This window comes from Lepidochelys kempii, chromosome 3 (assembly GCF_965140285.1).
Source record: "Lepidochelys kempii isolate rLepKem1 chromosome 3, rLepKem1.hap1, whole genome shotgun sequence".
Lineage (NCBI taxonomy): Eukaryota > Metazoa > Chordata > Testudines > Cheloniidae > Lepidochelys > Lepidochelys kempii.
This window is the reverse complement of record NC_136382.1, coordinates 46,770,280-46,792,774: the sequence shown is the minus strand read 5'-3', so window position 1 is coordinate 46,792,774 and position 22,495 is coordinate 46,770,280. Positions and strand designations below refer to the sequence as shown.

The window sequence follows — 22,495 nt, the reverse complement described above, 5'->3', positions numbered from 1 at the left end:
CAGCACATATTAAAACACTGATTTAATTATTAACCAATCTAAGCTATTAACCAAACAGGAAGCTTTGACTGTTATTAACCAATTAAGTTACCAGTTTGTACAAAGTTCTTAAAGTATTTCTGCTGAGAATGTTATGTATAAACAAACTAAATATTTCCCATCATACTGTTTAACTGGGAGTAGGACCACAGAGTAAATGAAACAATGAATTCAGGCTACTGTGGCTCTTTTGGGTAATGATCCCTAATTCGGCTCCTGAACCACTGAGTATCAGCGCTGTAATCCATTTCACCCCTGATCCTTTAGCACGTGCTAGCCCGGGGAATCTAATATTATTTTAAATATTCCTGCTCCAGAGAGCTTCTGGGGGCCATCCGCTACCTGGGATCACTGGCAAGTGACTACGATCAGTGGGGGGGTGGCGACCGGAGCCATGGTGTGCGCACCCCAAAAACGCTGGTACAGTCTGGGAGGCTTAAGAAACCCATTTTTCTGAGGGAAAGGCGGGGGCGATACTTCGGAACCCCCCCCGCTCAAGTCACCGCAGGTGGATTTCAGAGCCGCCCTTTACCTGGCGAGGGCGTCCCGCACCTGCAAGGCCGCCCCGGCCGCGGGCGCAGGAAGTTGCCGGCCGGCAGGGCTCCGCCTCCAGCCTGGAGCGGGAATCGGGGCGTGGCTCCCGCCCGAAGTAACCTCCCACCTCCTCAGCCCGGGGGCGCTAGGCTTCTGCCGAGGCCCGGCCGGGCCCGCCCCGCGGGGTGACGGGCGGCCCAGGGGCGGGGCGCGGGGCGGGCCCGGCGGAAAGTGCTGAGTCACGGCCTGACGCGGGCCGCCGCCAGCCCCCGTCACGTGCTACGCCGGGACACAGGCTCCTGCCGCCGCTTCCGCGCACTGCGTCCCAGCGCCCTAGCCGCGTCCGCCTCGCCGGGGGCACCTGCCGCGCCGAGAGCCCGGGCCCGGCGGCGGCGGCGGCGGCGGCTTCGGCATGGGGCTGCTGTCGCAAGGCTCCCCGCTGAGCTGGGAGGAGACGCAGCGGCACGCGGAGCACGTGCGCCGGCACGGCGTCCTCCAGTTCCTGCACATCTACCGCGCCGTGGCCGAGCGCCACAAGGACGTGCTCAAATGGGGGGACGAGGTGAGCGGGGCGGGCGGCAGGCAGGTGCCGGGCGGCCGCGGGCTCTGCCTCTCCGCTTCCCTCCCGAGAGCCCTGCGGCGTGGGGGCGCCGGCCGGGGGGCGGCTCGCGCTCGCCCCCTGGGGGCAGGGCGGGTTTGGGCCCGGCGGGCGGGGGACCAGGCGGCTGCCCCTGGTGCCTCCAGCCCCGCGGTCGCCGCACGCCCGGCGCCTTTGGTGCGGCTGCCCGCTTCGGGGGGGGGGGGGGCGCTTCGCTCCCCGGGGGGCGGCTCGGAGTTCGAGCCCCGGGGCTGCTGGCCGGGGCGCGGGAGGCGCGGGTGTGGAGCCGTGCGGGGGGGGGATCGGGGCGTGGGGGCGGTAACTCTCCGTCGGTGTTTGAACAGCCTCCCCCCCCCGCAGAGCGCGCTCCGGCCCCCGAGCGATGCTTAAACGCTTTCCTGTGGCATCTCTAGGCTTGTGATACCCGGGGCGCTGCGACCTCACAGCAACTGCAGAGGGTTGCTTTTTTTTTAATTTTGATTTTAAATTGTTTTGCTTTTTGAGCCCAAGCCCTTCCTGCTTTAAAAAAAACCGAGTCTCAAAAACCAAACTACAGAGAAGGGCGATTCATATTAAGCTCCTGACTTAACTGTCAGGAGTGGAAAATTGTAAGAGGGGGCTGGAGTCAGTGTCGGGAGAAAAGGAGGACTTGTGGCACCTTAGAGACTAACAAATTTATTTGAGCATAACCTTTCGTGAGCCACAGCAGATTATCTTCAATGTTAGGTTCCTGGAGACCATCTGTTCAGGATTCTCCTTTTGGGTCTTAACTCCTTAAACCACATTCATGCTCATAGTATCTGAGCATCTTCCAGTCATTCATTAAGCAAGGTGATGTTTATTCTCTCATCCCCTCTCATGTGCCATGGTGTGTTTTGGTAGTTTTTTGTTTAAATACACCTGTTGCTATGTATTTATAAATTCAAAGAAGTGCTCCTAGTACTTGGAGTGGAAGGTGGTGAGGTTTGTGATAGTTTTCAGTTCCTGGAGTTGTTCGTTCCACAGCCTTGGACCACCCTTTGAGAAATTTCTATCCTCTGCACAGACTAATTTAATTCAAGGCTTCCCTCCCCCACAATGGGATCTAGGACATCATCGTTCTGTCAAAAACGATAAGGAAGAGCTAGCAGGTCACAGCTTGAACCCTAATACAAATGTTCGGTCTTGTTATCTAGAGCTATCGAGTAGTACATCTCCTTATGAGGTAACATCAGGAGACCTGGAGATCCCAGTAGGAAACAAGATAGACAGGGGCTCTTGCATTGCACCTCAAGCTCTGTTCCTAGATCATTATCAAACCAGAGAGATCCAATTTGCAATTAAGAATAGGTTTTCAAACACTTCTCTTCCAAAGCACAGTAACCACAGGTATATCCAACCTGGGAGGGGCTCCATTATGAAAGAATTTAGTCTTTAACGGATTATAAATGCTCTGGAGATTAGGGCAGCCCTGTACACACTGGCAGTTGTCAGAGACCTGATATCCGAAAAGGTGGTCATGGGGCAAGTGCACTCTTGGGCCACTATGTTTTATGTAAACAATCCAGGAAGGCTTTTGATTGTGTCTCCTGTTTGGGAAGCTCTGCAAGTGTGGGAGCGAGGTCTTGAGCCCCTTGAAGGTAGCTGGGCAAAGAGACTGCCCTCTCCGCTGAGGGAATGTAGGGGCTTGTCTACACTGGCACTTTACAGCGCTGCAACTTTCTCGCTCAGGGTGTGAAAAAACACCCCCCTGAGCGCTGCACGTTTCAGCGCTGTAAAGCGCCAGTGTAGACAGTGCACCAGCGCTTTAACGTTGCCAGTGTAGGCAAGCCCTAGGTCTCTTCTTCTCTCCACTCTTGGCTGTAACCCTTCTTAATGTTCTTTCTCTGACCAGACGTAAACTACCAAATCTCTTTCCAGGCCAGAGCACTATTGTGGACAGTCTGTCCATGAGCAATCTCGGGATTAAGGAGCGGCAGAGCAGAACTCCTGTAGCCTTAGTATGAAAGTTAATTTTTTTTAGGTTTTCTGTTACATCTTTTTTTTTTATTCTTCTCTTGTTTTAGTCTTAAATTAGCTTTTCTTTCTGGCAGTTTCCTTTCCCATGCAAAAGAACTGACTGGAGCTATCAGAAGGCAACTTTTATATTTGGCAGGGGCAATGGATGATGTTCAGTAGCAGGAATGGCTTGCCCTCTTCTTGGCTGCTGATGTTCTCAAGGGTCAAAATCTTAAGATCTAGGGGAGTTGTACCAATCTCATGCTAAAGAGTTAAAATGCAGGCTTGAGAAGCCTGTAGGCCTTCAGGGAAGCAGAATTACAGGCAACAAACTTTCCCTCTTTCTAGTTGTACTGACCGGTTTCCCCAGATGTAGCGATACAGATGTGTACTGTATTATGTTGTGCCTTTCAGAGAGCAGGTTAATACCTGCAGCTCCTTTAAACAATTTTTATAGAGCAAGCAGGAGTTCTCAACTCAATCAGAAAAGATCATTCATTATTTCATTGCTGCTGTTTGTTTACTGTTGCTACATAATGCATTGCACTGACACCTTCTGTTTTACTTGTCAGAGTAGTATCAGTGTATGTTAAGATAGGTCTATCTTGACATATTGTAAGCTGTTATTTCAGTGGGTCTTAAGGGCTCAACACGGTATTGGAATCTGTCAAACATTGGTTGGTGAAATTTGTGGTTTGAACTTATGGTTTGTGCACGTGCAGAACAGTAACTTATTTTGCTTCCATATTTTTCTTCCACTTGTAAAAAGGTTCATTTGTATTAGAAACTGACTAGTTGAAAAAGAAACTTGACTTTTAGATTTCTCTGATCAAATAGCCAGAAGGATTGTGGAAAGCATTGTGGCATCTATGTTGAACTCAGAAGAATTAACCCTGTTTTAAACTTGACAGAAAAAAGTGCTGTGGACTTGGACCTTGTATATCAAATTATAGCTTGAAAATTTTTTTATTGACTTGGCTATAAACCCTTAAAGATAGGAATTAATAATGGAGATGACAGCTCACTTAACTGTAGTGATACAGTCACTGTAATAAAACTGATGTTCTAAAATACAGTTCTGGGATACAGTTGGGTAATAGCTTTATTTCTGGTTTTTTGGTTTTTTTTTTTTTTTTTAAAAGGAATACTATCAAAGATATGCTTGCCTGCCCAGCTCTGTGTCCGGAACACTGAGGAAGATAAACAGTGAGCTCCATACCTGCAGATCCTCCCTGTTCTTGTCCACAGACAGATAGAAATATTTAAAAGATGCCTTCCCCCTTCATCTCCAGAATTCCTTTTCACAAAGTGGATTCACTGTGTTTGCTTGTGAATGCAGAGAGAACCTGTAGCCTGGGGTTGTAGAGCTGTCCAATGTCTTGTCCATTCTAGAACATTGTAATTATAATCCTCTAACATAGCATACCTGTAGCACACTATGCCTTTGGCTTACAAAGGTGTTGAGGACCAATGGCTCCCCTGACTTCAGTTGGGGCTGCAAGTGCTTTCAGGTGGAAATAGTTTTTTTTCTTTGGCTCATTACACAATTTCCCCATGCTTATTTCCCTCCCCTCTACTGTTACTCTCTCCTTCTTGTCAACTGTTGGAAATGGGCCATCCGGATTATCACTACAAAAGGTTTTTTTCTCCTGCTGATAATAGCTCACCTTAATGGATCACTCTCATTATAGTGGGCATGGCAACACCCATTTTTTCATGTTCTCTGTATGTATATATATCTTCCTACTGTATTTTCCACTGCATGCATCCGATGAAGTGGGTTTTAGCCCACGAAAGCGTATGCTCAAATAAATTTGTTAGTCTCTACGGTACTCCATGTTCTTTTTGTTGATACAGACTAACACAGCTTCTGATCCCTCCCAGTGTAATTCCACAATGTTCCTGCCCACCTTTCAGTAACAAGTTTGAAAGATCAAAGCATTGGCTCTGTGATCTCTTGAGCTACTAATCTACCATCTTGCTTACAGGCTTGGGAGAGGCTCAGGTGATACTCTGTCATGTCTTTGCCGGGCTGCTTCCCTCTCTTCTGACCTGTTTCTCTCCAAAAAAACCCACTACTCCAACAACTGAAGCCCCACATCCGCAACGACAGACGTACAACAATAACAACAAATACAACTTCCTGTTTAGAAAATCTTATTAAAAGTCTCTTTAAGATTACAAAATAAAGTTCTTATAAAAAGGAGAGGGCATCATTCACCTTTTCTTTTAACTTCTTTCCTTATTTACAGTCAAATTAATGATTCACTGTAGTGCGGGTTGGCAGATACTTGCGATATAAAGACCTATGCTGCAGAGAGGTAAGGTAGACCATATTCTGGCTTCTCCACAGTTACCCTCCTGAGAAGTTATCTATATGCTGGTGCTTTACCTGTTTCCCATTCTGTTCCAGTCCATCTTTCTGTCTGCAACTCAAAGCAGACATAAGAAGTTTAACTTTGCAGCCTATGTTGGATTCTGAAGAATGAAATGGCTGGCCTCTTGGCCACTCGGCTCCGTTCCATTGCTTTGTGCTGTGCATGCGCTTGGGTATACAAAGTGAAACACTACTGCACATATTTTATTTGTTTGTCTCTGCAGTCCACTTTGCTGCAAGACAGAACAAGATGATTGATTATTTTTCAGACCTTGTGCCATGCCAGACCTGGAGTGAATGGTGTGAGCAAAAGTGACTAGAAGAGAGATGTGGAAAGGGACTAAACAGCAGCACCAGAACAGGAAGGAGATGCGTGTGTGTGTGTGTGTAAAAGTTGCAAAGGGGGTAACATTTTTGGTCAAAATGAAAGCTGCAGAAAGAAATGATGATTTTTATGTGCAAAAATGTGAATGACTTGATAATCCGGCTTGCGATTTCTATTCTGTCCTTGCTTGTTTTCTGAAATTAGACCACTATGACCCTTCTATTGGATACAAATAATGTCACTGTGAGTTTTTAGGCATAGAATACAATGAGTGAATTCAATTTTCACAGGGTCATTTTCATTTTAAAGAAAAGACGTATGAATTTGGACAGCTTGAAACTTGCCTGGCAGCTAAGTATATTAGCCACACTGAAGAATCTGCCACCACGCTCCTTAAAATTTAAATGAATAATAAAACAGTTGTCTATTCTTTGTGCATTTTATTTAATTTTAATGTTATCAGTCACCTCTTTTTAAGCTATAAAAAAAGTGCGCGCTCTCTTGGTTTTGTTGTACACCTTGTTTCTTCCTGACCCCTTGTATTTCATCATCTTAACCCTTTCTTTTTCTCTAAATTGTTCTGTCAGCTTCATCTATGTCTATCAGACACATAGATGAAAATGATTTATTGGGGAAGAGTCAACATGGTTTTTGTAAAGGGAAATCATGCCTCACCAATCTACTAGAATTCTTTGAGGGGCTTAACAAGCATGTGGAAAAGGGGCTATGATGGATGCCCCCGGGGTGCCACCTGGAACTGGGATAATACTGAGCTCCCTGACCCACTAGCCTGAGCTCCCTCTCAGATAGCACTGCTGTGACAAGCTGCAACGCCCTCCAGCCTGCACTTTTACCATACAGGTAAGGACATACCCAGCTGCAATCACATGCAGGCTCTCTGACCAGCCCCTGCATAGGAAGGCTACAACTAAGGTGGCTCCCAGCTCCCTAGGCATGCATCCCCTTTGGAGTATAAACCCAAAATTATGCTGTCTTGTCCTGCACAGAGAACTGTACAGTGTAAGCTGATAAAGTTTGCCCCTTCCCTCAATATGGAGAGGAATATGCAACAGCCTTTGCCCATTGAGCTATGATTCCCATTCACTTCACTCTAACTCACTGGTTTAGATAAAGCCAAAACAAGTTTATTAACTATAAAAAAGAGCTTTTAAGTGATAGCAAACAGATGAAAGCAGATTACCTAGCAAATAAATAAAAAAATGCAAACTAAGATTAATATACTAAATAGATTGGATATGAATTAGCAGATTCTCATCCTAAGAGATGATACAAGCAGGCTGCAGATTCTTAAGTGGCAAGCTGCACTTGCTTTATAGCTTGGAATCCCCAGGTGTTTCATTCATAGGCTAGAAATCCCTTTAGCCTGGGCTCAGCACCTCCCCCAGTTCAGTCTCTGTTCCTCAGGTGTTTCCAGGAGTCTTCCTGTGTGGGGAGTGAAGAACCACAGCTGATGTCACTCCCTACTTTATATAGCTCTTGTATAGGGCAAGAACCTTTATTCTAAAGCGTGGTTCCCAGACTAATCTGTGGAAAAATACTGACATCTCAAGATGGAGTCAAGAATCATGTAGCCTGGTCACATGTCCGTGTAGAGTCATAGCAGCCATTATTTATAGGCTGTTCGGAGCATTCGCAGGAAGGCTCGCTAGGTGGGAGATAAGCTTCTCCTAAGGCCTATTGTTTTTTTTCCTAATGGCCCGTTGCCCTGAATAGGCTCTTCCCCACCAACTATATAGACTGATTATCTAGCAGGTGTTACCCAGGTGTAAGTACATTTGAAATACAGATACATAGTGAATATTCATAACTTCAGATTCAAAAATGATACATGCATGCAAATATATTCAACAAATCCTGACCTCTCACATGACCCATCTTGCATAAAATGCATCATATTTATGCCATAATCCTATTTTTTACACGCACACACGCTGCCAGAAGCTGAAGAACCAGTTCCTTCAGTCGCTCCGAGCCTTCGGCAGCACTTTGGCATAGATATATATATAATATCACTGAAGAATGTGGTGCAGTGTCACAGGGTGATCAAGTAGGTATAGTACACTTAGATTTTCAGAAAGCCTTTGACAAGGTCCCTCACCTATGGCTCTTAAGCAGAGTAAGCTGCCATGGGATAAGAGAGAAGGTCCTCTAATGGATTGGTAACTAGTTAAAAGATAGGAAACAAAGGGTAGGAATAAATGGTCAATTTTCAGAATGGAGAGAGGTAAATAGTGATGTTCCCTACAGATCTGTACCGGAAGCAGTACTGTTCAGATCATTTATAAATATGCTGGAAAAAAGGGTGAACAGTGTGGTGCCAAAATTTTGCAGATGATATAAAACTACTCGAGAGTTAAGTCCAAAGCAGACTGCGAAGAGTTACAAAGGATTCTCACAAAACTGGGAGACTGGGCACCAAAATGGTAGAATAAATTCAGTGTTGATACATGCAAAGTAATGCACATTGGAGAACATATACATATAAAATGGAGTCTAGATTAGCTGTTACCACTCAAGAAAGAGAGCTTGGAGCCATTGTGGTTGGTTCTCTGAAAACATCCACCCAATGTGCAGCTGCAGTCAAAAAAGCTAACAATGTCTGGAATCATTAAGAAAGGGATAGATAGAAAATATAATATTGCCTCTATATAAATCCATGCAACACCCACATCTTGAATACTGTGGTGCAGATGTAGTTGCCCCATCTTAAATATGTTTTGGGAAAAGGGCAACAAAAATTATTAGGGGTATGGATCAGCTTCCATACGAGGAGAGAGAATGCTGGGACTTTTTAGCTTGGAAAAGAGATGACTAAAAGGGGATATGATAGGGGTCTATAAAATCATGGCGGGTGGAGAAAGTAAATAGGGAAGTGTTGTTTACTCATAACACAAGAACTAGGGGTAGCCAAATGAAATTAATAGGCAGCCAGTTTAAAACAAACAAAAGGAATTATTTTTTCACACAACGCACAGTCAAACTGTGGAACTCTTTGCCAGAGGATGTTGTGAAGGCCAAGACTATAACCGGTTTCAAAAAAGAACTACATAAGTTCATGGCTATTAGCCAGGATGGGCAGGGATGCAAAACCATGCTGTGAAGTGTCCTCAGCATCTGTTCGCCAGAAGCTTGGAATGGGCAAGATGGAGTGGATCACTTGATGATTACCTGTTCTGCTCATTCCCTCTGAAGCACCTGGTATAGGTCACTGCTGGAATACAGGATACTGGGCTTAGGTGGACCATTGGTTTGACTCAGTATGGCTGTTCTTATGGTCTTATGCTAAACCAGAGAACTAAAATGAGTGGCCCCATTGCCAAGAGCAACACCCGGGCAAGAAGCCAAGCACTCCTTCCCATGTGCTGTGAAAGGGAAGGGCAAGCTGGTTTCTTTACTAAAATGTAGTTCCTGGAATCTACACAGGGATGTTATCTCTGGCTAGTAGTTGTCTGACAAATATGGAAGAGAGACATATTCATTGCATGGATGGTAATAAGACTCTAGTAATTTTAACTTTCTCCCATCTTTTATGGGGCTTTCCAGAGCTAGATCCTGTGCCAGTCCTCAGATGCTGTTTAAAGCTGTTCCCAGCAGCAGCCGTCACAGAGTGAAGCTGATGGGTCTTTGACAGTTGTATTATTGCCCCCATGGTTTTTGAATAGTTGTAAATTAACTGAAGCAGCTGAGGTAAAAAGAATCTGGGTGGTGGTCCCCCAAAAAAGTGAATAGTGTTAGACTCCACAAGAAATGGATGGAGAATATGGCTGAAAAATTATAATACTGTTATATAAATCTGTGCTACACTCATTTGGAATGCGGAGTTCTGTTTCTGTTTGTTTCAAAAAAAAAGAGAAAAGAGTTTTGGAGACTTGACAGTAAAAATGAATAAAGGAAAATCTTCCATAAGAAGAGAAGTTGAAAAGAGTTTAGAGAGGAGACCAAACCCCTCCCCCCAAAAGGACATGATATGCAGAGAAAGTAAATTGAATATTTAACCTTCTCATCTTCCAAGAATAAGTCATTGAAATTGAAGAGCTGCAAACGTATTTTTATTTATTTTATTTTTATTTGTACAATACAGTTATCCTGTGCAACCCATTGTTGCATAATATCTTTGAGGCCAAGAATTTAACAGAATTGAAAAAAGTCTTTAATGCTTTAATGAATGACAAGTATAGCCAGAATTACAAAAGTAAGGTTTTAAAAAGTAAGAGAGCCTCGTGCTTCGGGTCACTAGCCAACCTATGAGGGGGATAGGAAAAAAACCTAACCATGTGAGTAGGTTATTCCATAATGGTCCCCTGCAGATTGTCTTTAACTTTCCTCTGACGTATCGGGTACTAGCCGTTGTCAAAAACCGAATAGTTGAATACATGAACTGCTGTCTGATCTGGTTATAGCATTGCCTATGTTGCTAGTTATCTATATGTAAATCTTGAAAACTTCAGCTAGGTGAAGATACAAATTGACACAGTCACCTAAAATGCATCTTTTTTTACCTATGTTACTAATGCTATTAGGAGTGAGCATTTTAAAAAGGCAATATGTTCATCACTGTTTATGCTCTTTGTTTACTTTATGTGTATTTCTCCAAACATGGAGAATGGTGATGAATGAACGGACTTTCATTCTCAGGTTCTACTTATTGCTACCATACATTGGTTTCATAAGCTGCAGAAGAATGCTATTTTAAATCAATTCCTTGGCATCTTAAGTTTGTAGAAATACTTGTATTGGTCTTTAAGTTTTGTAAAAGCTTGTTTTTACAAAATTTAAATGTTGGGTCATGTCAGTTCTTTTAAGCCCCTGCAAATTATCCTTCCAGACATTAAAATTCGGAAAACAGGCTGTATTTTTTTAAACTCTTCTCCTTCATGAAAAACTGCACAGCTTTGGCCCCCAGCCAAATACAGCATGACTGGCTGCATTTGAATGGTGGCTGTATTTGAATGGTGCTTGAATGGTAGCTGTCTTAATCGCTACTTGCCTGTGTGCCACATGAGAAAAGCAGCACTCATAAATGATTAGATTAGTTGCTACATGACTGCTTGTTCATGCTTTTTCTCAGAGTACAATTTGACTAAATACAAAAAGTAGGACAATAGTATTATTCCGATACAAACAGAAGATTTAGCATGTCCCTAACGTTTGTATGACTGCATCTGCTGTATTGATCATGGTGGCCTTTTCTAAGCCAGGATTTAAAGGTGTTAACACATGTTAGCTGACACTTTGAAAAGCCTAGGGTCTACACTAGATTTTAAAAATGTGTTAGATAATGCATGCTAGTGTTACACCTTAAATCTTAATATAGACAAGGCTACTAACTTGCTTGCCTTGTGGTGTTTCGATGCCCATATGCCTTCAGGCATATCACCTCCTTACTGTCTTTTAGTATCCTTCTCAAAACCCACCTCAGAAGAGAGCTTAAGCTAAATATTTTACATTTTTTTTTTTAAAAAAGCCTCAACCCTCAAGATGTGTAAATAGTACATATTAACCTCTCCAATGTCCCTGTGATCACCTAGCCTTTGCCTCCACCCTCCCTTTCATTTCCTCTGTGGGTCTTGTCTTTGTCTACAGTACACTTACAGCATCACAGCTCTACCAATACAGCTATGCCACTGTAAAAGATCTCATGTAGCTGCTCTATCTCAACGCAAGAGAGCTCTGACTACTACGCTTATGCTGGTGAAACTTATGTTGCTTGGGGGGGAGTGTTTTCACCCTCCTGAGCGCCATAAGTTTTGCTGACATGTGGCAGTGTAGATATGCCTTAGACTGTGAGCTGTTTGGGGGTGGTACTCTGTCTTTGTAGATATAGATATAATTTTTGTAAGACACTATAGCACCATAGAAGGAATACTTCAAATGGAAATATCAGATCTTGCCACTGTAAACGTGAAACTTTGGGGTTGCTGACCTCTGCTGTATTTCTGCATAGTCAGTACTACTGCAGTGTTTCAAGCTGGTACAGTTTACCTCCTGAGCTCTAAACTGGCAGAAAGGCCAGATTTGAAATATTTACTAGACACCTAATATACAAAAGACTTGACCTGTTAGGTTGAGGAAGATATGAAAGACAAGAATTGAGCTGGGGACACTGGTGAAGTCCATGGCAATGCCCTGGTGAGAAGCCCAGCCCTCCACTACCACGTGAGGAGAAGGTGCCACTCTTGAATCCTACTTGAGGGGTGGAAGGGGATTCAGTCCTTCATATCCTCCTCTGGTTAGGAGGCATATGATAAAATTGATCTCTGCTTCTCTCCCCTCCCTTCACCCTGGTATCCACCCAAGTACTGGAAGAGAGAAAGGGCTTCCTATCTCTTTTCCCATCCAGAGTCTCTTAGCTGCGAGGAGAGGGGAGGGGTTCTATTACTCTACCCTTTTCTTGTCCTTTCTATTTTGGGTTCTTCCCTGTGCTTGCTTTTGCTCCTGATTTTATGTTGCTGCTTTAAAAAACTATTATTCCTGAGTTTTTCACTGCTGTCCACCTGGTTGTGAATGATATCAGTTAAATTGATAAGAGTTTTGTTAATTTCTTAGTGCTACTGCTTGTCACAGATAAGAGCTTCAGCAGGGAATTGGTTTATAATGGTTCACTTCTGGAAGGTTATTTTTGCAACCCATAAAGGCTAGAACGTTTTTTCAATGAGAGCTAAAATTTGTCAGAAATTGTTGTAGGTTCTCTCACCAATTGGTCAATGGATTTTTCAAGCCCTGCTCAGAGACTTTAATAGTAGCTTTGATCATCGAATATTTGATGTTAGTCACATTTACAATATAAATCTATGTTCTCTTTTTACAGTATTACACCCCTCTGTGTTATGTGGTACAGTGGTCAAAGAAAGGAGTTCTTTGTTGTTCAGTGTTCCACATTTTTTTCTTTAGCTGTATACAAATGACTATAATCTCTGGGGTTAGATTTCAATAACCCTGCTTCCTGGTTCGTGGTATGTGCTTCATCCTCTAGTCATGTAACACCACGTGCAAAAGATCAAAATATCCTGTCCTAATGTAACTAGAGGGAGAGGGACAAGCAAACGCTTACTGCTTAGTCTGTTTTTGTTATCTAAAACATGAGCTGTCCTCCCACCACTCGCATTGCCGCTTGAATTCTGTCTGCAGTGGCATAAACTCAAAGAACTAAAATACCAACATATTTTCTATCTCATCTTTTATTTCTGAACCTAAAGTGGGGTCTGTATTAAACCTTTGTTGTGCATTTTTTCTTTGGGTTCAGTACTTGGCATATAGAAGTTCATATTAATTTAAATGAATAAAACCAGGGAATTAATATAAGTTTTTTACTGAACTACAAGTTTTTATTCCATTAGGCCAAACCTATGCATCTTTGGGTATGCATAGGAACACTGCTTTAAAAATTTGAGTCCCAGTATTGCTCTGACCCAGTAGACGTGAGCAATTCTATAGTAGGATGTTCAATTTCCATCCCACCATCAATCTCAGCCTGGATCAGTCCACACAAGAGTTCCTGGACACTACAGCGCTAATAAGCAATGGTCACATAAACACCCCCCATACCGGAAACCTACTGACCACTATACTTGCTACATGCCTCCAGCTTTCATCCAGACCACACCACACAATCCATTGTCTACAGCCAAGCTCTAAGATACAACCGCATTTGCTCCAGCCAAGCTCTAAGATACAACCGCATTTGCTCCAACCCTTCAGACAAAGACAAACACAAGATCTCTCTAAAGCATACTTACAACTACAATACTCACCCGCTGAAGTGAAGAAACAGATGGACAGAGCCAGAAGAGTACCCAGAAGTCACCTACTGCAGGACAGGCCCAACAAAGAAAGTAACAGAACACCACTAGCTGTCACCTTCAGCCCCCAGCTAAAACCACTCCAGCGCATCATCAGAGATCTACAACCTGTCCTGAAGGACGACCCATCACTCTCACAGATCTTGGGAGACAGGCCAGTCCTCGCTAACAGACAGCCCCCCAACCTGAAGCAAATACTCACCAGCAACCACACAACAAAACACTAACCCAGGAACCTGTCCTTGCAACAAAGCCTGTTGCCAACTCGGTCCACATATCTATTCAAGGGACACCATCGTAGGACCTAATCACATCAGCCATACTATCAGAGGCTCGTTCACCTGCACATCTACCAATGTGATATATGCTATCATGTGCCAGCAATGCCCCTTTGCCATGTGCATTGGCCAAACCGGACAATCTCTATGCAAAAGAATAAATGGACACAAATCAGACATCAAGAATTATAACATTCAAAAACCAGTCGGAGAACACTTCAACCTCCCTGCACACTCAATTACAGACCTAAAAGTCACAATTATTCAACAACAAAAAGTCAAAAAAAGACTCCAATGAGAAACAGCAGAACTGGAATTAATCTGCAAACTGGACACCATTAAATTAGGCTTGAATAAAGACTGGGAGTGGATGAGTCATTACACTACCTAAAAACTATTTCCTCATGCTAATCTTTCCCTTCCTGTTACTCGCACCTTCTTGTCAACTGTTGGAAATGAGCCATCCTGATTATCACCACAAAAGTTTTTTTTTTCTCCTGCTGATAATAGCACACCTTAGTTGGTTGGTCTCGTTAAGAGTTGGTATGGTAACCCCCCAGTATTTTTTCATTATGTGTCTATCTTCCCACTGTATTTTCCACTGCATGCATCTGATGAAGTGGGCTTTAGCCCACGAAAGCTTGTGCTCAGATAAATTTGGTTAGTGTCTAAGGTGCCATAAGTACTCCTCATTCTTTCTTTCTACAAAAATAGTGCTCCTCTGGACTCTCATAAGCATAGATACAGTCTGTCTTATGCCAGTAAAATCTTCTGTTCTTACGCTATGGAGTTTGAATAACTAAAGGTGGAAAAGCTACTCATGCTCTTCTTCCAGTGTCATTTTGCTCCCTCTTCACTTAATCTCAGAGGATATGTCTACATTGCAGTTAAATGCCTACAGCTGGCCTACGTCAGCTGACTTGGACTTGGCGTATGGGGCTATGAAATTGCAGTGTAGGTGTTCGGGCTCCGGCTGGTGCCTGGGCTCTGGGATGCTGCAAGAGGGGAGGATTCCATATACAAATTTACCATTAGAGGCACATTATACTCCTGGGAGAATTCTGCATCAAAAAAATAATTCTGCGCCAAAAAATTAAAAATTCTGCACACATTTCAAAATTCTGCATATTGTATTTGTCAAAATAATGCAATATAATCATGCCAGTTACAATTATTTTGGTAATTTATTTCAAAATATCTCTCAGCAAGTATGTCTGTAACAATACAGACCAAAAAAAAGATTGTTTTTTTTTTTTTTTTTTTTTTTTTTGACAAATAAATTTCCCTAGGAATTTCAGCACGATGGACCACATCTTCACGCTAAACCAACTACTAGAGTGTTCAAGGGAATACAAGTTCCCTTTGTACATTGCCTTCATGGACTATGAGAAGGTGTTCGACAGCATAGAGACTAACACCGTTCTTGAAGCTCTTTCAGAACAGGGCATCGGCGCAAAATATATCACAGGAAGCGAACTCTGGCGCAGCACAGACATATTGCTGTTCGATACTACCCTCCAAATCCGCATCGAGAAAGGTGTGAAACAAGGAGATAGTTTCACCAATATTATTCACAGCCTGTCTTGAATTGGTTTTTCAACGAGCAGACTTGAAAGGTGGGATTAATGTCAATGGCGAGCGGCTAAACCATCTCAAGTTTGCAGTTGATATAATGCTGATAGCCAAAAATATAGCCCAGCCTGAGAGAATGCTTAAAGAACTGAACGCAAAAAGTCGTCAAGTCAGATTAAAAATGAACTGGTCGAAATGAAATACCTGAGATCATATGTTCCGCCAAGAACCCAAATAACTCTTGGAGTTGAGCAGATCCAAGAGGTTGATAAATACTTTTATTTGGGCCAGGAAGTCAACATGCGCCGCGATCAGAAAGGCGAACTGTCGCACAGGAAAAAAGCTGGGTGGTGCGCATTCAGTGACATCAAGGACATCCTTCAAGGAAAGATCAGTAAAACAACTCGTGCGAATCTTTTTAACTCGACCATGCTTCCAGCGATGTTATATGGCAGCAAAACATGGTCGCTGGCAAAGATTGAAGAACATCCACTGTCTGTCATGCAGAGAGCGATGGAACGAACATTTTTGGGCATTTCGCTTCACCATCACATCCCCAACGAAATAATTAGGCAGCAGTCTGGAGTTCGAGACGTTGTTGTTGAAAGCAGGCTCAGCAAAATGTGGAGGGTGAGACATGTGGCCCGACTCAGCATCAACAGATGGACTGCAGCTATATCCGAGTGGTTTCCACGAGAACAGAAACGGCCACACTGTTGTCTTCCAAAGAGGTGGGATGATTTCCTAACAAGGAGATATGGACAAGCATGGTGAAGGATGGCCAGAGCGAGAGAAGATTGGAAGACGTGTTGTGATCGGCTCAGTCTCAACTGATGGACAGACAGTCTCCTCATCTACGCAGATTCTGTACTAAGCATATTAATACAGAACTTTGTGTAATTCATTTAAATTACAATACAGAACTGTTTTTCCTGCATCTGTCAGAAGCAGTGCAAAGGCTTGGGGGATTCAGGGGTAACGGAGGAGCTGAAGGAGAAGGAAGGAGCCTAGGAGTGAACCTGGAGGGTGCTGGGTGTGGGTGGAAGGTTTTTCTTGTGGGGGTGGGATTGTTAGGGTGTTGGGAAGCCTCCCCTGTGCAGACCCTGGCTGACCCCAAGCCTCTCCCATTCAGTCAGGCACATCTGCCCCTGTCACCACACCCCTCATTCCTATAGGTGTCTGCAGCCCCACTTTGCCATCCCCAGGATTGTAGTGATTGTTTTTATTTTTCTGAACACTTAGTGTGATACTGAAAATGGGCATGTTAGGGATTTGGTGTGGTGCACTGGGGTGTCATGATATGGTGGACTAATGTTGCACTCAGCACAAACTACTGCCTCAATTTGATTTCCTTACTTTTTAGTGTTTGCATTGTGGGGATATATTGCTTGAGCAACTATACCTTCGGGGGCGTGTGTGTGTGTGTAAATCTAAGGATTGCTTCCAAATGAGATTATATGTAATGCGCGGAAATGGAAATGTACAGAACGTGACTGTCCCTTAAAGTGTGCCAACACTCTCACAGCAGAGATTACCTCTCTTCTCTGCAGGACTAGCTGAATGCAACTGTTTGGCTTTCTTTGTAGCTAGTGATCTGCTTCTATCCCACAGAGGATGATTCAAGATTTGTCTAGGAGTTGGGTTTGTAGCCTTGGCTGTAAAGATCTGAAGAGTCAGAAAATTCTTATCCTGAGAAGGAAAGGAGTACTTGTGGCACCTTAGAGACTAACCAATTTATTTGAGCATAAGCTTTCGTGAGCTACAGCTCACTTCATCGGATGCATACTATGGAAAATACAGAAGATGTTTTTATACGCACAAACCATGAAAAAATGGGTGTTTATCACTACAAAAGGTTTTCTCTCCCCCCACCCTACTCTCCTGCTGGTAATAGCTTATCTAAAGTGATCACTCTCCTTACAGTGTGTATGATAATCAAGGTGGGCCATTTCCAGCACAAATCCAGGAACAGGAGAGTGGGGTGGGGGGAGAGAAAACCTTTTGTAGTGATAAACACCCATTTTTTCATGGTTTGTGTGTATAAAAACATCTTCTGTATTTTCCACAGTATGCATCCGATGAAGTGAGCTGTAGCTCACGAAAGCTTATGCTCAAATAAATTGGTTAGTCTCTAAGGTGCCACAAGTACTCCTTTTCTTTTTGCGAATACAGACTAACACGGCTGTTACTCTGAAACCTGTCATTATCCAGAGAAGCGCTTCTGACCATTAAAATAATGCCATTTCATATATCCTTCTTGTAGTAGGCTACTGCTCTGTGCCCTTTACCTATCAGATATAATGGTGAAGTAAGGATGATCCGGAACTGTTATACAATATACTCCTAGGGGTATTCTGCACTTCGCCCCTGTGCAGAATTCATGTCCTCCCTGAAAATACATTCTGCCGGGAGAGGTGCTGTAGTGACAACTTTTGCCCAACAGAGGTTCACACAGATTGGGTTTAGAAGGGCTATTTGGAGGGACAGACTAGGATGAAGGCACAGGAGCTAGTGGGGGACAGCACTGAGCTGGGGTTGAATGGGAGTGACAGTGCACCGACATGTGGGGATGCAGGAGGAGGCTGTGGGGCCACAGGGGGGAGGAGAAGTGGCTGAGTGTGGGTGTAGGGACACACTGGGACGGGGCAGATGTGTTTTGATTGAATGGGAGATGTTATACCAATAAAATAAAAACCAGCAGGATCTTATTAAAGGGAAAAAGGCAAAATACCACATTTATTGTGAATACAGAAAGAATCATAGTAAGCAGTTAGTTATAGCTATAACATTCCATTCAATCTCCTATTTATTCACGCATTCATTCACACACACGCGCGTTCTGCAAGGTTGTTATCATAGTTACCAGCCTTAGAGTTGCTCATGCCAAGCCACTGGCCAGGTGGCCTGGACATGAGGAGGGAGCAGGGCCTTGTCAGATGCTCATCTGATGCTCCTGGAAGTTGGTTTGCAGAATCAGACCCCAAAGTTCTCACTTTTTAGAGTCTATTTTTATAGGAATTTCTTCCTATGCCAGTCTATGGGAATTGCTTCATCATGCTGTTGCTGAATCAATCAGCAGATAGCACATTCCTGAGGGCTTCGTGCTGCTAGATGTTATCTTGTTCTTTGGTTCTCCCATTCTTGAGGCTGTTGGGTGGATTCCAGTCTGCCCTCCGGGAGGGTCCTTTGGTTATTTCCACTTGACGCCTTCTTCAGCGGATGGACACTGGATTCTTAGGCTGGTACCTCCCTGATCATTCAGTTATTATCCACACCATCCATCCACATACATCCTCTATCTCTATTTTAATCACAATTGTTAATACAACAAAAGTGCAGGGAGTCTCTGAGTGCTGTTTCTGTTGTTAGAGTATTGCTTTGAGTCTCTCTCTGTGTGAATTGCTTTGAGAACAGAAAGAAAAGGAGTACTTGTGGCACCTTAGAGACTAACCAATTTATTTGAGCATGAGCTTTCGTGAGCTACAGCTCACTTCATCGAATGTACTAACACAATTAGCAGCTTGCAAGTTTCACACATAGAGGGAGAGAAACAGTACCAAAAACCAAGAGACCTCTTAATTAGTAATACCCTGGAATTTAAACTATGGGGAATCAAACTCATTTGTGATTTTAATACAGAACTTCTTTAATATGATCCAACAGAGAGACTAGGGGTTAGCCAGAGTCTACATGGGGGAGGTTCCCCAACTCCCTAACAAACCCATGCCCAACTCTTCCATAATTCTCCTATATATACCCAGCAACCCTCCAGGTTCACTGGTAGACTCCTTCCCAGCAATTACTTCCCTCTCCCAGAGCTCCTGTGTTACCACAGACTTCCCCAAGCCTTTGCACTGCTTCTGGGGGGGGTTCAGGAAATACATTTCTGTATTATAGTTAAATGAATTATTACTCAGTTATGTATTCATAGGCCTTGTAAGGAATCTATTTGTCAAGAAACATTTTCTGATTTTTTATTTATTTTTGGTCTGCATTATTAGATATATTTGCTGACCGGTATGATTATATTGTGTTATTTTGACAATAAAAGATTCAGAATTTTGCATAAATTTTAATTTTTTGGCACAGAATTCCCCTAGAAGTAGCAGTAGCTACATATCACAGGTGATGGCAGGTGAGCAGCACAAGGAAAGACCACTGTTTCTTCCCTCAACAGTTATTTTCGTATGTGATGCCACAAGGTTAGGATCTGTTATATTGAGTTTCTTAGATTGTATGTAGGGTTGGTTTACCTTTTTAATACACTTAACTTCCATGATCACTAGGTTTATTTTTCTGTGGATGTGCGTTTTCCATTTATCACGACCCATGCAAGATGCTTCCTTCTCCCCACCAAGGCAAGCTTGCTATGACTCCTTTAAGAGCCAGTGAGCAGACCATTCTGGCCACTCCAGCAAAATGTAGGGTCCTTCTCTTTAGGGAGGGAAGTAGTGAACTCAGCTTACTCCTCTGTCAGAATTACTTCAGCCTGTGCCAGTCAGAAAAACAAGGGACTAGCTGCTTTCATTGCAGATTTGGAATGTTTCTGGGGCATGCAATCTCCAGTCTGTCACTGAACAATTTATTCCCTTAAAATGGCAAGGCATGCTGCCCCATTAGGGATTCCTAGCAATGCTTTTTGTCGGACATGTACACTGGTAACTTGTTCTAATACAGCAGGGGCGGGCAAAGTTTTTGGCCTGAGGGCCGCATCGGGTTTCTGAAATTGTATGGAGGGTCAGTTAGGGGAGGCTCTGCCTCCCCAGACAGCTAGGCGTGGCCTGGCCCCCACCCCCTATACGGCCCCCCGGGACTCCTGCCCCATCCAAACCCCGCCTGTTCCCTGTCCCCTGACAGCCCCCCCTACTCCCGGAACCCCCGCCCCATCCACCCCTCCCTGTCCCCTGACTGCCCCCGCTGCCCCATCGAACTCCCCGTGTCCCCATTCAACCCTCCCGTTCCCTGCCCTCTGACCACCACCCCAAACTCCCTTGCCCTCTATCCAACCCCCCCTGCTCCCTGCCCTCTTACCGCGCTGCCTGGAGCACTGGTAGCTGGCGGCACTACAGCCGTGCCACCCAGAGCACCAGGACAGGCAGCTGTGCCACCCGGCTGGAGCCAACTACACCACCGCGCAGCATAGAGCACCGGGTCAGGCTGCAACTCTGCAGCTGCGCTGTCCGGCAGGAGCTCACAGCCCTGCTGCCTGAGCTGACGCTGCGGGGGAAGGGGGAACAGCACAGGAGGAGCTCAGGGGCTGGGCAGGAGGATCCTGTGGGCCAGATGTGGCCCGCAGGCTGTAGTTTGCCCACCTCTGTAATACAGGCTAGTTAAAACTAGGGAGAAAAGTGAAGAACTACAGAAGGACCTAACAAAGCTACGTAACTAACAATGCCAGGTGAACTTCCACATAGAGAGTGCAAGACTTTTACAGCTATATTGTAGGCAATGAATTCCCACTGAAACTTACCAGTGACTATTGTCCTCTGAATTTTACCATAGATACAAAACATGTGACGAACCTATTTACAGTGAGCCCTGGTTCCATCATGCAAACATGTGAAGTCTGAATATACCAAATTTTTTTTACCTAGCTACAAGAGAAGACTTTTGACAGGTTAAATTTAAATTGTTTAAAGCTGTTCATTCAATGTAACCTACATTAGCAAGCAAATTCTGTGGATTGCCTGGGATTGTTGACAGCGGCTTGATTTATTTTTTTTCCCTCAGTAATTAACAGCAGATCCTTCTGTTAGGAAGGCTGTGGAGCTGTCAGTCAGACCCTTTGGATACAAGATCAGTTATTACATCGACAGCTGGGTGAATGAGGGAGACTGTTTACTAATGTGTTCACATTATGAATCATTTTGGTCGGATCAAGTTTGCTTCCTTAAGTTATCTCAGAGTTCTTTGTAGCTCTCATCTTATTGTCTATAGTTGACTTTACAGTGGAATTTGGTCTTCATTCTTCCAGGTTTGAGGTAACTCTAGCTATATTTGTGGGGCTTCTTTTATTTAAAAAAAAATAAAAAACCCTTCCTAGTATAGTGGGAAAGCTGTGTCAAAAAGGAGGTTGTTGCAGCATGTTTCAAAAGCTCTAAGACTCAGGACGAGTCTGAACACAATTGTGTAACTGAGCGTAGTTGCTCATCTTCTCAACGGGCTCTTGAGCATGGGGTGCTGTTCTTTCACTCCTCTGTTCAACATGTGTTTGGGGTTGTTAGGAGGGTTTGTAAGGAGGTATGGGTGCGGTGTTTTCAGTATGCTAATAGTGCCCAACTGTATGTCTGTCTTGTGCAGCTCAGTGCTTCAGCCACTGTGTAGTTGAGATTGGGGCGTGGCTGAGATAGCTGTCTGAAGCTCAAACTAAACAAGAAGGAGGTGGTGATGGTGGACTGTGGGAAGTAGCCAGAGGAGATGGAAGAGGTAATACAGTCCCTTTTAAAGTAGTACATTCCCCATTAGCCTGCCAGAGATTGCAACTTGGGTGTATGTTAGACTTCCTGCTGCTGCTGCTGCTCAATGATTATTGCCGCAATAACCAGGTCAGTTTTTGGATGTAGACGCTGCTACTGGTATCTATCCCTTTGTTACCTCAAGAGTTGACTTGCAATGCACTGCACATGGAACTACACCTTACAATTATTTGGAGAATTAATCTGGTGAGGAATACCCACAGCTCACTTAATGAGCAGGGTATCTTGCTGGAAGTTGCTCCAGATTCTGAATGGCTATCAGCTGCTCTCTGGGTAGAGGTATAAGATGGTTTTCATTACCTAGAAGGCTGAAATGGCCTGGGTCTTGCCTACCTGAGATCACCTACTGTGAGGTCAGCAGTGGCTCTTGAACTGGATCTCCGGTATTATAAAAGAGAGGGGGCTGCTGACTGGGTATACTCTGCTAGAACTACAGGACCTTAGAAGTTGCTCTCCCTCCTTAATCCAAAATGGTCTGAATTTGGTGATGCTCCAGGCA

At 44.0% G+C, this 22,495-nt stretch overlaps 1 protein-coding gene across 2 annotated transcripts in view; it reads left to right on the top strand.

The window, feature by feature from the left end:
• The first annotated feature begins 857 nt into the window (after positions 1 to 857).
• Positions 858 to 22,495, top strand: part of GCLC (glutamate-cysteine ligase catalytic subunit) — a 57,045-nt gene continuing 35,407 nt past the window's right edge. The window contains exon 1 of one of the 2 annotated variants that reach the window (XM_073336264.2): positions 858 to 1,135. In XM_073336264.2, coding sequence (XP_073192365.1) covers positions 986 to 1,135 — 150 coding nt within the window. In that variant the 5' untranslated portion in view covers positions 858 to 985. The remainder of the gene's footprint in view (positions 1,136 to 22,495) is intronic. The other variant, XM_073336265.2, reaches the window with a different exon arrangement.